The sequence below is a fragment of the Myxozyma melibiosi genome (genome assembly GCF_037950935.1).
Source record: "Myxozyma melibiosi strain Phaff 52-87 chromosome Unknown BZA70scaffold_12, whole genome shotgun sequence".
NCBI classification, from domain to species: Eukaryota; Fungi; Ascomycota; class Lipomycetes; order Lipomycetales; family Lipomycetaceae; genus Myxozyma; species Myxozyma melibiosi.
This window is the reverse complement of record NW_027042926.1, coordinates 391573-405659: the sequence shown is the minus strand read 5'-3', so window position 1 is coordinate 405659 and position 14087 is coordinate 391573. Positions and strand designations below refer to the sequence as shown.

The 14087-nt window shown below is 52.9% G+C and overlaps 8 protein-coding genes across 8 annotated transcripts; 5 read left to right on the top strand and 3 right to left on the bottom strand.

Annotated features, from left to right (window-relative positions):
• Positions 1-20: 20 nt before the first annotated feature.
• On the top strand, positions 21-1006 carry BZA70DRAFT_283645 (uncharacterized protein). Its single transcript, XM_064913468.1, has one exon. The coding sequence runs from the start codon at positions 100-102 to the stop codon at positions 841-843; it is 744 nt and encodes a 247-aa protein (XP_064766448.1). The 5' UTR covers positions 21-99; the 3' UTR covers positions 844-1006.
• Positions 1007-2814, top strand: BZA70DRAFT_283643 (putative alpha/beta hydrolase). The gene has a single exon (XM_064913467.1). The coding sequence runs from the start codon at positions 1502-1504 to the stop codon at positions 2678-2680; it is 1179 nt and encodes a 392-aa protein (XP_064766447.1). The 5' UTR covers positions 1007-1501; the 3' UTR covers positions 2681-2814.
• Positions 2815-3996, top strand: BZA70DRAFT_283642 (uncharacterized protein). The gene has a single exon (XM_064913466.1). It carries the CDS (start codon positions 3162-3164, stop codon positions 3945-3947), a length of 786 nt encoding a protein of 261 aa, XP_064766446.1. The 5' UTR covers positions 2815-3161; the 3' UTR covers positions 3948-3996.
• Positions 3997-4018: 22 nt separating this feature from the next.
• Positions 4019-5734, bottom strand: BZA70DRAFT_79421 (histidine kinase). Its single transcript, XM_064915413.1, has 3 exons — positions 5380-5734; positions 5283-5305; positions 4019-5224 (listed from the first exon to the last, which is right to left on the bottom strand). The coding sequence occupies exons 1-3, from the start codon at positions 5557-5559 to the stop codon at positions 4090-4092; spliced, it is 1338 nt and encodes a 445-aa protein (XP_064766445.1). The 5' UTR covers positions 5560-5734; the 3' UTR covers positions 4019-4089.
• Position 5735: 1 nt separating this feature from the next.
• BZA70DRAFT_79418 (PPPDE putative peptidase domain-containing protein) lies at positions 5736-7965 on the top strand. The gene is made up of 5 exons (XM_064915412.1): positions 5736-5916; positions 5972-5985; positions 6049-6079; positions 6148-7269; positions 7323-7965. Exons 1-5 carry the CDS (start codon positions 5871-5873, stop codon positions 7862-7864), a joined length of 1755 nt encoding a protein of 584 aa, XP_064766444.1. The 5' UTR covers positions 5736-5870; the 3' UTR covers positions 7865-7965.
• A 1501-nt stretch (positions 7966-9466) lies between these two features.
• Positions 9467-10784, top strand: BZA70DRAFT_283636 (uncharacterized protein). The gene has a single exon (XM_064913465.1). It carries the CDS (start codon positions 9665-9667, stop codon positions 10595-10597), a length of 933 nt encoding a protein of 310 aa, XP_064766443.1. The 5' UTR covers positions 9467-9664; the 3' UTR covers positions 10598-10784.
• BZA70DRAFT_283635 (P-loop containing nucleoside triphosphate hydrolase protein) lies at positions 10785-12391 on the bottom strand. The gene has a single exon (XM_064913464.1). It carries the CDS (start codon positions 12311-12313, stop codon positions 10898-10900), a length of 1416 nt encoding a protein of 471 aa, XP_064766442.1. The 5' UTR covers positions 12314-12391; the 3' UTR covers positions 10785-10897.
• Positions 12392-12467: 76 nt separating this feature from the next.
• Positions 12468-14036, bottom strand: BZA70DRAFT_283633 (FMN-dependent dehydrogenase). Its single transcript, XM_064913463.1, has one exon. The coding sequence runs from the start codon at positions 13871-13873 to the stop codon at positions 12554-12556; it is 1320 nt and encodes a 439-aa protein (XP_064766441.1). The 5' UTR covers positions 13874-14036; the 3' UTR covers positions 12468-12553.
• Positions 14037-14087: the final 51 nt, after the last annotated feature.

The following is a 14087-nucleotide window of genomic DNA, read 5'->3' as shown; positions in this document are numbered from 1 at the left end:
TCGCTACTCCAACAACAAGACTCTTATTGTATATAAATCCACACATGCGTCCCTCTGCGTAGGATAATCGTAGATAACGAAAACACACACAGCAGCACAATGACCTCTCTCCTCAAAAGTTCACGCGACACAATCACGGTGGTGGGCGCATCCGGCTACACCGGGCTCTCGTTCGTATCGCTCCTACGCGCAGCTCCCACCCTCCCCACCAAGGTCGAGAAAATAGTCGCGATAACAGAACGGCCGCTGTCCTTACCCTCGACCGATCCGGCGGCAAAGACGGTCATCAACCGGGTGACTGCAGACGGGGCATACGCGATCCCGGACGAGACCCAGATTATCTTTATCGGCCTTGATATCGACGGCCGGCGGGGCAGGGACCTCGAGGAGCAGTACAGGAGACAGAAGGAGAAGAACCTGCAGATCGCCCGGGTGGCACGGAAGCAGGATATTCCTACGATCGTCGTCGTCTCGAGCCACGGCGCGTCGCGCGACTCGCGTTTCGCGTGCGCACGTCTACAAGCAGAGTTTGAGCTGGAGATAGTAAAGCTCATGTTTGAGCGGACGATCATCCTGAGACCAGGCCATATGACAAATCAGTCTCTCAAGACAATCGTCGGGTCTAACAAACGGATACCGTTTCTGGGATGGTGGATAATCGACGGAATGACATGCCGGAAGGTGGAGCTGGCGAAGGCGACGATGATGATTCTGACCAAGACCGCGGGCGAGAGGGGTGTTATCGTGCTGCGGAACTCTGAGCTACGGGATCTGGCACGGGAATACGACAACCGCGAGTGCGAATGTAGCATATGTCGGCAGTTTCAATACACTCGGCCGTAAGGCTTTTTCTCAGTAGTTGTATGTTCTGTATTTGCCCCCGTAGAGTTACAGTAGTTGAGACAGAGTAGTAAGCCGCAGTCACATGACCCTCACATGACAGATCACGTGCGCTACACATGTTGGGGACGGCCGACAGCGAGGCTCGACGGGAGAGAGAAGAGCGTAAGGATTATCGTGCACCGACAGCTGGACCTGTTGCTGCCTGCACTTCTCGACAGCGACTCCGCGCTGCTCTTCTTCCCAAAGCCCTGTCGTCAGCCAGCGTGTCCGCACAACGGTGCCATTGACTCGAGCACCCGTCGCCGTCCGGGCTGACATTTGCTGACCTTTTGCTGCTACCCGAAGAGGAAGATCGTCCTGCCGACTCCGCTGACCACCCGCCGCCGCCACGTTGCAGTTGTCACTACAAAACTACGCTGTGTGGGCGTGTCGCCTGCGTCTGCACATCCACAAAAGCCATCGACGGCTCTTCTCAGTCGCGCTCCCGGCTGCCTCCTCGGCCACTGCCTCCACCGGACGCCACAAGTCCTCCCACTCCTCCCCCCCGCCCCCCGCAAAGCGTCGTGTCGTCCACGGTGACGACGACGCAACCGATATCATCATAGCAAACCCGGACCCGCCCCGTCGCGGGATTATCTCCCGCATCTCCTCGCTGGAGATGCCACTGCCGTTCCGCGAGGCCGTGCAGCAGTGGTGGAGCCCGCCCTCGCTCGAGATCTCCGAGAAGAAAGTCCTCTCATTCCTGCCTTTCTTCCCCGAGCCGGACGCATCCCGGTCCGCGCAATCGCTCCAGGTCGAGCTATCCCCCACGCGCATGATCAACGAGTTTGAAATCACGCGGACGACAGAAAAAGTCGAAAACGATCTCGTTATCCTCCACGGATATGGCGCAGGCCTGGCGTTCTTCATCCGCAACTTTGACGGCCTGTCGCGAATTGCCGGATGGCGACTGCACGCATTAGACCTACTTGGCTACGGCCGGTCCTCGCGGCCCAAGTTCAGGATAAAAGCGAAGGACAAGTACGAGGCTGTTTACGCGGCCGAGAGCTGGTTCGTCGACTCAATTGAGGAATGGAGGCAAAAGCGCGGACTCGACAAGTTTACCCTCATGGCTCACTCAATGGGTGGCTACGTCGGCGTTGCGTATGCCTTGCGGTATCCCGAGCGGGTCAAGAAATTAATATTAGTCAGTCCTGCTGGTGTACCTCGAGATCCGTTTGTTATTCACGACGACGCCGGCGAGTCAGTGTCGGTAGATCCCATGCAATTGGCCGCAGCAGAGCTCCAGCCTCAGCAGGAGACCACGAAGCCGCACACTCTTCACAATTCCTCTGGCCAATATCCTCATCCGGTAGCAAAAGGCGAGCTGAAGCGGCCGATCCCGTCATGGCTTGTGTTTTTGTGGGAACGGCATGTTTCACCGTTCGTCTTTGTCAGACACACCGGGCCTCTTGGTCCGCAACTGGTGTATCTGTGGACAAGCAACCGTTTCTCGATGCTTCCCAAGGAGCAGGCTGCGGCGCTGCACGACTACGTTCTCGGACTCTTCACAGCACGAGGGTCGGGAGAATATGCGGTGACGCGGTTACTAGCACCTGGTGCGTATGCGCGCATCGCCTTGATTGATAGAATCAAAAACCTCAAAGTACCTACTGTATGGATGTATGGCGAAAACGACTGGATGGACGCCGAGGCGGGCGAAAAAGCGGCAGAGATTATGCGCAAGAATGGGGTGCGTTCCGAATGTAAGACAATTAGCAGGGCAGGCCATCATCTTTATCTCGACAATCCGGAGGAGTTCAACGCGTATGTGACGACGGAGCTGAAGGCCTCTTGAGAGTGATGATGAGCAGAGTGAAACGAGTATAGTTTTGTTTTGTTATGAATTGTAATTAGTGTAGTTATTGAAGCTGCAAAAGTAAATGCATAGTTGTCAACCTGTAACTGCTCTCTAATAGTAATAGTCTCCTGTATCAACTCTTTAATCTCCTATACAATAAACTGATATTGTTTACAGAACAAACAAACAGCCGTGCCCTCGGCAGCCCAGTTTAGGCTCAGCTATGCGAAGGGGTCCTGAATCAGGGGCCGCAGCCTAATCGATGCGAGACGCGTCAAGCCGCATCACGCGTTTGGCCTCCGCGACGCGTCGTTCCAAATTCCTCGCCGACCCCTGCGACACCGCCACACCGCCAGGAGTCGGCGGGCGCCGGTCTGACAGCTCGGCGCGGGAAACTGTTATAACGTTCTCTGCTCGCCTTCTCCGTTCTTGCGAATCCCCCTCGATGCAACTTATTCGCGCTGGCCGTAGCTGAATCATGAAGCTCTCGCTACTACTGCCGTTATCAGCCCTGGTGCTCGTCTGCTCCGACGCCGCATTTGCGCTTCCGCACCAGCACCATGCCCACTACCGCAAGCATCTGCCGACCTCGTTCTCGACAAAGACCGTGACGGCGACAAAGCTCGCGGTACGCGACGACGGCTTCGTGCAGCAGCAAAGTACAGATAACGTCGTGATTGCGTACGTTACCACGACGGTCAGCAGTCTGCCCGGGTTCGTCGCGGCGGATTCGACTTTAACGACAGCTACAACGTCCTCGTCGTCGTCGACAGACTCAATGGTGCAGGCCGCGGTGGTTTCTACGACATCTTCAACCACCTCAGACGCAATGATGACGACTTCGAGTAGTTCTACTTCAGACGCAATGATGGCAGCCACCACCAGCTCCACCGCAATGGCCGACACTACCACCTCTGCTGCTACCTCGTCCACCACAAAGCTGACCGCAGTCTTCCCCGATCTCGTCTGCTCGACCGGCACCACTACCTTCTCATTGTCTGGATGGACAGCCTCTTCGACTTCCGCTGCAGCGCAGATGATGTCGTCTGCTACTACCACTTCTTCGAGCGACACGGCTATGATGGCCGTCGCCAGTACAACAGCAACCGCGGCGGCAACATCGGCGACTACAACTGCCGCCCCTGCCGCGACCACCGGTGCAGACGGCGTAGTCTACGACGTGGTCGAAGTGACTGCGACTGCGACCGCGGTCGAAGTTCTCACTGCAGTGGCTTACGAGACAATTACTATGCCTGCGAGCTAGTACCCACGTTCCTTCAAATTTTGCTACTATAATTAATGACTAATGACCATTTTGTTTGCTTTTGGGTTGTATTATTAATAGACAAATCATTATTTCTTCTCTCTATTCACCGGTCCTTGGGCAGTGGAGCGTAATGTATGCGTCAGTCTAAACAATAATCAGCAGTGCCTAATACCAAAATAAAAAATAGAGTACTTACACCCCACCCATAAATGGATTCCAACTCTATATCACCCCCAAAATAATCAGCATAAGCTCTGCTCAAAGGAAGACCATAGCCCAAACCACCCATCGAGCTGCCTCCGGTTCCGGTAACGCTGGGTGGCGGCGTGTTCAACGTCTTGAACCCGTCACTGCGTGAGTCTCCTTCGAAAGTGGACTCTGAGTAGCCCCATATTCTCTTTAGATTGTCATCTTGGATACCACCGCCCCGGTCGCGTAAGCGGATTTGTATGCCAGTTGGGGTGCTGGTGATTGTGACGAGCACAGGAGGTATGGAAGATATATTGCCTCCGAAAATACCACGACTTTCAGAAGCGCTGCTGCTAGACATCCGATACTCCGCAGACGACGACTGGCCGAGATGATGCTCAACTGTTGCTCTGAAGCAGTTTTTCAGGAGCTCGGTGAGAATGTACTCCAGATGTTCCGAGACATATTCGATCTCGATATCACTGCCTTTATCAACCAACAAATGAGGCCGTAAGCCATACTGTAGATCAGACACATCAGAGAGCAAATCAGCGACCGACTGCACCATCTCCGCGGGTTTGAGATTGGTATCGACCATGCCGACATAGCGTCTGGAGGTGTCGTAGTCCGGCGAGCTCTGGTGCGAAAGCATGATATGATGCTTTGCCGCTAATCTGGTTCCCACGCGAGCTCTCAGGTGCTCATCTAAAAACGCATTGGCGTGCGTACTGCTAATATAAGACCGGGACTCGGCCACGCCCTTGGCCAAGATCGGAATCGCATCAGTATGCTCGTCGACCATCTTTTGAAGGGCGTCGACAAACTGCCGGTTTTCCTCCTCGGTGGTGACGTTCTTTGCTTTGAAGATCTCGTTGCCGTAGACAAACCCGATCGAGGAAAGATATTTGTGGTAGATCTGTGAGATGTTTGGATTGAGCATCATAATGTATGGCAGATTCCGCAGGGCGATCACGCGGCGAGAGAGACTACTCAGTAGTTCACGCTTAATATGGCGCGCGTTGAGAACGAGCTTGTCGACGGCTACTGGTGGTTTTCCAAATTGCAGCAGGTCTTGCAACGTCAGTCTAAGCAGCTGGTTGTTAGATAGTTTTCTCCTAGAATAGTCTCAAAGTAAAGCCTTACCTCGTGCTGGAATTTTTCGAGTACTAAACAAGACACCATTAACAACAGTTCATGACAATGATCTACTCCGGAGCTAGAGTAACGCGACTAAACACACCTTTGAGATAACATGCTCAATATCCATGTGCTCAAACACAGGTTCTTCTATCGAGTACTTGGAATAGCATCGATTGCCGCGACGATTCGCCGTCGGAGTTGCTGATCTGGAAATGCACCATCGCAGTGCTTCTCGCTGCGGTCTGCACGCCGAGCAGGTCCAATATCTTGCACCCGCCATAGCCACTGTGAATTCCTCCTACCAGAGTATAGTCGTTGCAGAATCCAACAACGCTCTCTGAAGGATTGAATTGTCGTCCGCTTCGGCTGCCCACGTCATCGGCTCTGGGAGTCAGGCTGTGTTCACGTGCTCAGGATCCACGCAGTTACGTAGGCGCGGCTGAGATTACGCGTGGAAGATGACCGAGAACCGATAACAGTTCAGCAGAGCAACAGCCGTGCCGTCGATCAGGATAAATAGCGGGCTTCTTCTTCTATTCGTGTGTTGTTGATTCTACAGATTTTGCTGTTACTGGTTTATTTACTGCGACTATGACTGGCTTTCCTGTGAAACTATACGTGTATGATCTGTCCAAAGGTATGGCCACTCCCAAATCCGTCATATGTGTGATCTCTATTAACATTCTCGACAGGTCTTGCTCGACAGGTATTGAACGATCCACTGCTGAGTATACCATCTAGATCCTGACTAACTTCCATCAATCACCAGATGTCGAGACAGCTCGTTGGCAAACAGATAGGTAAGCCGCACTTTGCACCTCTACGCATCTGAACGAGCTGATGTGCTGACCGAGACCTTCTTCTCCAGATGGTGTATGGCATACCAGTGTCGTCTACAATAATGTTGAGTACTACTACGGCGCCGGCGTGCAGACCGCAGCTCCCGGTTCTACGCACCACGGCCAGCCCTTGGAGATCGTCGACATGAGCGAGAGCTCGCTCCCGGAGGACATCGTGCGGGAATACATCGGCTCGCTTGCCGAAATCTACACACAGGAGAAGTACGACCTGTTTATGCACAACTGCAATAACTTCTCCCAAGACCTGTGTCAGTTCCTCGTCGGTCGCGATATCCCGCCACATATCTCAAACCTGCCGCGCGAGGTCTTGGAGACTCCCTTTGGACAGATGATGAGGCCCGTGATTGAGAACTCGCTAAGACCAATCACGACAGCGCCTTCATCAGCGCCATTCTCACAGACTCCGACGCAGGCTCCGGCAAGGGCTCCGCAACAGCAGACACCTCAGGCGGGGCAGCACGCGGTTATCTATACCACTTCCGCGTCAGAGCTCGACAACATGATCAAGACTAGCAAATGTTCAACCGTCTTCTTCACTTCCGCCACTTGCGGCCCTTGTCGGATTGCTTACCCCAAGTACGATCAGCTTGCTGAGGAATACGGTGACAAATGCAAGTTCATCAAGGTCGACATCAACGACGCCTACGATATCGCCACGCGGTGGAGAATTTCCGCCACACCAACATTCATGACCTTTATCAGCGGCGAAAAGCTCGATGAATGGAAAGGTGCCTCGCCTCCGACTCTTGAGAGTAATGTCCAGATGCTCCTACAGGCTGCGTATCCTGTCCACCCGCATCGGCGTCTGCGCCTGCCGATTCTCCTCGGTACTCCCAATACGCCAATCAGCTACGCCAAGCTACCCCCACTCGACAAGATTGTTGCAAAGCTTGCCGGTGCTGGAATTAATGATCCGATTATCAGTCATATTGCGGATTTTGTGCGTCTGCGCAGCACAGAGGGAGCGCGGGAAGCTCCTGTGCCTGACCTATCGGCGTGGGCGGCGTTTGTGCAGAAAAGTCTAGCCAGCTCGGAAAGCGGAAGCGGAGAGAATTTGTTTCCTATTATTGACTTGTTCAGAATTGCAGCTGTCGATGTTCGCGTGGGCTCGTGGTTTGCAGAGGAGCACGGTATGTATAATGTGCGTTTGTATGTTTGTGATAATTTACTAACAATATTTTAGATCTAAACACTATCAAGGTCGTCATCGATTTCAGTTCAAGAGATGAAAGTCCCTTTCAGGTCCGTTTAGTTACTCTCCAACTGCTCTGCAATCTCTTCAGCTCTCCTCTCTTTGCTCCTCTCTTGATCTCAAAGCTAGGCGGCTCTCTTGCCCAGCTTGCTGCAAAGTCGCTACTTGACGACCACGTCAACGTCCGTCTAGCCGCTTCATCACTCGCGTTCAACATCGTTGCCTACGGTCAGAAACGACGAGCGTCAGACTCAGAAGAGGTACTTCTAGGCCAAGACATTGGAATCGAGTTGATCGTAGCTTTGATTGAAGGTATCGGTCGAGAAGAAGAGTCAGGACCTACGCTGGGCAGGCTTTTGCTCTCGTTGGGTCTTATATTTTACTGCGCTCCGCTGGATAAGGAGATTGGTGTCGAGGCGATGGATATCTGTGCCAGTCTTGATGCTTATGCGACAGTTAAAGGGAAGAAGACCTGTAAGGTTGCGGATAAGAAGCTGTGCGATGAGGTTATGCAGCTTTTAACTAGACCCTGATGATGTGCTACCTCTACTACTTGTGATCTCGAAGTTTAAGATATAGTCATGAGCATTTTGCGCCATAATTAACTAAAAATATATGACTTTAATACTCCATCTAAATAGCCCATTGCATGCCGTTTGTAGGTCTGCTCGTTGTGTGGGTTTGGCTCGGACCAACAAAGACCGTAGCGAAACCTTAATCGCAGTCCCTTGTTCGCTTGTCCCGCCATCGTCTGCTTGCTCACGAACACCGCGAACAACCAGAGGCACGGCTGCTTATCGTTCTGCGTGGCTCGAGGGCATGTTTATCAAGCTTCTGGTGATATTTTGCGTATTCTACTGATGGCGTTTGACATTTTTGAAGAGCAACGAAGCCTGTGGCATCCAAAATGGCTTGTCGAAAGAGCCAGTGGTCAACAAGGCTTCCTTCGCTGAACCACCAAAGCCTTGTTGACTCCATTTACTGATTGCAATCACAGCAGTCCTTCTATTTTCAGAACCCATGTGGAATACCCTTTTTTTTGCTGGCCCTCTTGTGCCCTGCTATATCAATCGCCTTGTCTGTCTCTCCCTCTTCTCCCTCTTCTCTTCTTCTCTCCCCCCCTCTCCTCTTCCGAATTGCCTTACCTCTTTCCCGACCTTCCGATATCTGTGACCACCATGAATACCCGCGGACTGGCACGTCTTGTCAAGTCTTTCGCCCCTGACCCGGCCCCCGCCCCCGTACAGTTCGACTACGGTGGACTGATCTTGCCGCCTGGAGGACGCATTGTCCAACCGCCCGCTGTCCAACCGCCGCCGACCGGCGATCCTGAGACTGAGTCGTATCTTTACGACATGATGGGGAACGTTCCTCATGCTTCCGCTGGAATTGATCCAGCACTTCTTACTGCCTCCAACTTCCCTCCTACGCCATCCGAGGAAAGCGTGGTGGTGCCCCTCCAGACCGAAGCGCCTGCGCAGCAGCAGCCTGTTGATAATACCTCCAGTAACAATTCGGGGGGAAACGAAGTCATAGACCTCTCGGACTCCTCGAAGAAATGTTACCTGAAGGCAAACAAGTCTGACCGCAGGGCGAAGAACACGTCGGCGTCTTACAAAGACCGCCTGCGCACTTACATGCTCGATTTCCAAAAGCGTTCTCCGGACTTTCAACGCATCGTCGAGACGGTCTATCCAGAGTATGTTACGACCGATGATTGCAAGGGATTGAGACAGCACAGCGTGGCAGCTATCGATATCATCCCTTTGGGGGAGCTTCTTCCGGCCTCCTCCGGCGCTACTACGTCCGGCAAGAAGGAGTACCATCCCTTGATGCAGAAAGTCCTTGCCGACTGTCGCCTCAACCTTCCGGAATTCTCATCCTTGCTGACCGACTATGAGCGCATCCGACATCTAAGTCGCATCTACCGGCTCATTCTCCTGATCACCCCGGATCGCAGCCAGATCAGGCAAGAGTGGATCGACGAAACTCTTCGCGAGCACGGAGAGAAATGCAACGAGAAGACGGCGAACGGCCAGAAGGTCACCGCGCGTCAAGAATTGCACCTCACTCGCGATGAGTGCCAGAGTTTGCTGGACAAGCTTAAGGCCGCTGATGAGACCGACCGCGGCTATGCACTCGACGTCCTCGTCTCTGCTTTGTATAGCTGCAAGGTCAAGGCCGTTAACGTTGACTCCGACGAGATCGTTAACAAGCGAATCAGAAACCAAGGATACCAAGAGATCCGCCCTCAAAACAGCTTCTTTGTCTTTGCTCGGGCTTTCGAGCGCTTCGTATCTCCGGGCGAGAACATCAGACAGACCTCGCTCCGGATGTATACGAAGATCGTCTGGCACAAGGTGCTCACTGAATGTCAGCGGCTCTTGTTTAAGGCGATACACGAGGAGATGAATGACTTACATATGATCATTCATCCCAAGTACAAGTACGTTCCTAAGCCCCACGAGCCGGAACGCCAACAATCCCCGGTTGCTAATGGCGAACAACTAAGCGCTGTACCGTCTTCTTCTTCTGTGAGCAGTCAGAGTACCCAAGCCAAGCACGCCAACGCGGATGCTAATGCAGACAGCCGTCCAGCGAAACGGCAGTGCTTGGCTACGGAGAAGACGGCAGCTGCTGCCCAACAAGTCATTACAATTCCTGAGGATGTTCCGAATGCTGCTGAGGGCAGTGGTCTCGACGGACCACATCACATGGGCTATCACAGTGCTGGGAATGTGTCAACGGTCGCTCCGTTCAACAATCCACCCCCAGCTCCTGTCGATCAGTCTGATCCTTATGGTTTCTCGCTACAGCTGCAACAGCAATACCCGGAAGATCTACAGTTGGCCGTGCATCAAGCGGCCCTGAAACCCCCGAGTTTCACCAATCATCTGAATGAATCAACTGGCTTTTCGTACAATCTCCCTTCCGCTACCCTGAGCCAGTGGTCTGATCCTTACAATTGTCTCTTGCCACCCCCAGCTGATCCGACCTCGAGCGAAATGGATCCTTCCCTAGTTGTCGATTCGTTCGACGTCAATAATCAGTACGCCGAGGCCGCCAGAAGCAGCAATACCGCCGCTGCACTTGCCCTGCCTGAGGCCCCGATCCCGGAAGACGACTCTGGTTCCCTGGACTATCTGTTTTACGAGATGCCCGAAGATAACTCGAACTCTTTGGACTCTCTGCCCGTCGAAATACCCGAAGATGATTCTGAGTCCCTTGACGATCTCGTTCTGGATGATATAATCGTTATCGACTAGGGACGATTGCTGCCACGCTGTGTCTGTGTCTGTGTTTGCTGAGCTTGTTCTGTGGAGTTTTTGGAGTTTTTGGAGTCTCTGTTTAGTATTATCGGTGGGTTTTTTTATCATACCTGGTGCTTTGTGCTTTTTTTTGTTTTGTATATTGTTTTTGTTGGGTGTTTTGGTTTTTTTTGATTTTGTAGTTGTCTGTTTTGTATTATTTTGAATATTATTGTGACTCATATTATAATCTGTTTCGTAGATGGTCTGTAATTAAGGATTATGTAAATCTGTGCTGATAACCAAAAACGATCGAGACTACTGCGCTCTACTCAGATCACTCCCCGCAACCCCCTTAACGCCCTCATTATCAATCTCAAACTCGACAACATTCCCACTCTCGAAATACGGCGAAAACACGACCTCCATACTCCTCCTCCCGCGACCCAAATCATATTCAATCCCGCTCGTCTCGCGCTTAAGCACGACCCGCTGCGCGACGCAGATACTCCAAACATGACCCATCGCCGTCGTTTTTCCTTGTCCTTCGCGCACGAGAATGGACTTTGTCGACGGCGCGTCGGAGAGCCAGTTCCAGCCGGTATAGAAGCGGGATTGCAGGTCGAGTTCCATGATGTCAAAGTCGACGGCGTGGTCGTCGTCTTCCATGCGCGAGGCGAAGAGTTCGGCTTCGAGTTCGTCGAACGAGAGGGGTGGGTCGGATGTGATGGCGGCGGGGGGGATGCTGGCGGTAGAGGAGTTGGGATCTGCAGAGATAGGAGGTGATTGCGACTTTTGGGTGCAAGCCTGAGTGGACTGCGAAGCTTGAGGAGGCGGGGTGGATGTCATGACCGACGCGCTGTTAATGGCATCCTGCATCAGCTGATTCACTCTAAACAGATCGGTGACCTGATTCGCGACCACCACCGCACACCTGCACTCCTTCGCCAGCCGTCGCAGCATCGACGCAGTCTTTAGCAGCTCGTTTCCTCGGGTGTACATCGCGGACGGACCGGAGCCTACTTGCTCGGCGCGGTAGTGGCTCGCAATGCTGTCGAGTACTATCAGTCCAATATTGCGGTTCCTGACAAATGTCGGTAACTGGTACTGAATAATATGGTCCTGCTCTTCCAGATCTCGGCACGCGACGTAGTGTATTCGATCGGCACTGATAGTCTTTCGCGCGTCGGGATAGCGTGTGCGAAAACTCGCGAGGAGCATGTTGAGTCGATGAGTCGACAGACCGCCTTCGGTCGAGATATAGACTGCTTCCCGATCAAGTCCACCATAGACCAATGGCAGCTGCACAGACACGCACAGCTGTGTCAAAACCGTAGATTTCCCAACGCTGCTTTCCCCTACAAACTCCGTAATGCAACCGGTCGCGATTCCCACGCCTCCGAACAACGCTGAATCAAGCAGGTCATCTCCCGTCGTGAAGAACCGCAGCAGACAATCTTTCTGCGCAGTATCACCGCCCTTCATATTCACAGCCGCACACTCTGAGATCCCAACCGGTCCATTATCGATATCACCCTTTTTCAACTCGCGCTCATACGCGTCCATAAACGCTCGCACTTCGCCCTCGCTCCGGCGCGTGCGTCGCGCAAGGGTATCGACTGACGACGACAGCGCCGCTAAATCTGCGGCAAGGTAATTGCACTCGGAAAAAAGGTTAAGTAAGTCATAGTCCTCGAGCTGGATGTCTGGGAGAAGCGAGAATACATCCGTCATCGGTGGAGTTGTGTGGGGTGTTGCTGGGTGAGTGTCTTTGGGATCGCGTTGTTGATATTTTTGGGAGTTCAGTCAGCGGAGTCGCGTATTACGTAACCCTACGAGTTTCTGTAGGGTTTAATGACGCCCTACATACCCTACAGATAAGTGTTACTGAAATACAAGGATACAATTCCAGAAAAGAAAACTATTCAACTAAGAAAGATCAACATAAATACACAACTCCAGACTCAAAAGCACCTATTCAACATCCACAATATCCAAAATACTCCTGTCCAACTCAGCAATCGACTTTTTCCCAATATTCGCCATAGAGATGTCCGTATCCGCCAAAATACATCTCAGCACATGCTCAACGCCTTTTGTTCCTCCGATCGCAAGTCCGTAAACAAACGGCCTGCCAATCAATACCGCTTTTGCTCCTAGAGCTAGCGCTTTTATAATGTCCGATCCAGTGCGCACGCCAGAGTCGAAGAGGACGGTCAGATTTGAGTCCTGGATGACCGGGTCTGCTGTGATTCTGGCCAGCGCGTCGAGGGAGGGGATGGCGCCATCGACTTGTCTGCCGCCGTGGTTGGAGACAATGATGCCGTCGATTCCGTACTTGATTGCAGTCTGGGCGTCTTCAACGCTCTGAATTCCTTTCAGCACAAGCGGGCCTTTCCAGTTCTCGCGCAGGAATCGTAGGTCTTCCCAGGACTTGTGTTGGCCAGAGTATGTCTGGGAAAGCCAAGCCAGCGCTTTGAAGATAGTGGACTGGTTCCAGATGAGGAATAATGCAAGTCTCCAGTTCCCACGACTACGCTCAATTAACAACTTGAGCTTCTGTGTAAAAGTAGCCTTCATCTGAGACGCCAGCAGCTTCGCGTAGAATCTGTTGAACTCAGGATCAGTCAATCCAATCGCGCATCCCTCGCCCCAGATAAACGGCAGAAAGCTTTGATCAAGATCAGTAGGCCTGAACCCAAGCGAGAAGGTATCGAGCGTGACTACGAGCACCGAGAACCCATGATCTGCAGCACGGTCTAGCAGCGATTTCGTGATTGCGTCGTTCTTGGGCCAGTACAGCTGAAACCATCGATCTGATTTCGCAAACTTGTCTGTAGCCGCAACAGAGTCTTCCTCGTGCACCGAGGCGATGGTTTCCATGCTCGTGCTCGACGCCGTCGACAACACAAACGGGACATTCAACCGCGCCGCTGCCCGCGCACTTCCGCGCTCCGCTTCCTTATGCGCAAGGCTTTGCACGCCAATAGGACCAACTATAACCGGCGACGGAAACCGCTTGCCAAACAGCTCGATCGAGAGGTCCCGCGAACTCGCGCCCGCGAGCATGCGCGGAACAAGTCTGTACCGAGAAAACGCGCGCAGGTTGGCGTCGTACGTGCGGGACTGGTTCGCGTTGCCGTTGATGTAGTTGAAGTTTCGCGGCGGCAGCCGTTTTCGCGCTTCGGCTTCCCATTCTCTGGCGTCGGTCGAGATCGCAGGCGGAAGCAGGGTGGCATAGATATCTGACTGGTACTGAGCCCAGGAGTCGTAGCTCGGACGGACGAGCTGCATTGCAGATGCACACCCAAATGATCGATGCCAAAGCGGTTTGAAAGTGCAGCTGAGCACTCAACAATCAATTGAACGAGCAATTGCCTCGAGGATCGTTCGTGATCTCAGACCGAGGCATGGCTGGTTGCCCATCTGGCGATGCTCGGCTTTGCACGTGATCCTAATTGATATTAGGGTTTGGTGGTTAGGGCGCAGACCAGGAAGGAGCTACGCG

Bases quoted from the DNA above. Each gene is read 5' to 3' on its own strand.
- BZA70DRAFT_283645 (XM_064913468.1), top strand. From the start codon at position 100: ATGACCTCTCTCCTCAAAAGTTCACGCGACACAATCACGGTGGTGGGC.
- BZA70DRAFT_283643 (XM_064913467.1), top strand. From the start codon at position 1,502: ATGCCACTGCCGTTCCGCGAGGCCGTGCAGCAGTGGTGGAGCCCGCCC.
- BZA70DRAFT_283642 (XM_064913466.1), top strand. From the start codon at position 3,162: ATGAAGCTCTCGCTACTACTGCCGTTATCAGCCCTGGTGCTCGTCTGC.
- BZA70DRAFT_79421 (XM_064915413.1), bottom strand. From the start codon at position 5,559: ATGGCGGGTGCAAGATATTGGACCTGCTCGGCGTGCAGACCGCAGCGA. The intron at 5,306-5,379 runs GTGTGTTTAGTC...TGTCTTGTTTAG, and splicing joins TTGAGCATGTTATCTCAAAG to TACTCGAAAAATTCCAGCAC. The intron at 5,225-5,282 runs GTAAGGCTTTAC...CCAGCTGCTTAG, and splicing joins TCGAAAAATTCCAGCACGAG to ACTGACGTTGCAAGACCTGC.
- BZA70DRAFT_79418 (XM_064915412.1), top strand. From the start codon at position 5,871: ATGACTGGCTTTCCTGTGAAACTATACGTGTATGATCTGTCCAAAG. The intron at 6,080-6,147 runs GTAAGCCGCACT...CTTCTTCTCCAG, and splicing joins GCTCGTTGGCAAACAGATAG to ATGGTGTATGGCATACCAGT. The intron at 7,270-7,322 runs GTATGTATAATG...ACAATATTTTAG, and splicing joins GTGGTTTGCAGAGGAGCACG to ATCTAAACACTATCAAGGTC.
- BZA70DRAFT_283636 (XM_064913465.1), top strand. From the start codon at position 9,665: ATGTATACGAAGATCGTCTGGCACAAGGTGCTCACTGAATGTCAGCGG.
- BZA70DRAFT_283635 (XM_064913464.1), bottom strand. From the start codon at position 12,313: ATGACGGATGTATTCTCGCTTCTCCCAGACATCCAGCTCGAGGACTAT.
- BZA70DRAFT_283633 (XM_064913463.1), bottom strand. From the start codon at position 13,873: ATGCAGCTCGTCCGTCCGAGCTACGACTCCTGGGCTCAGTACCAGTCA.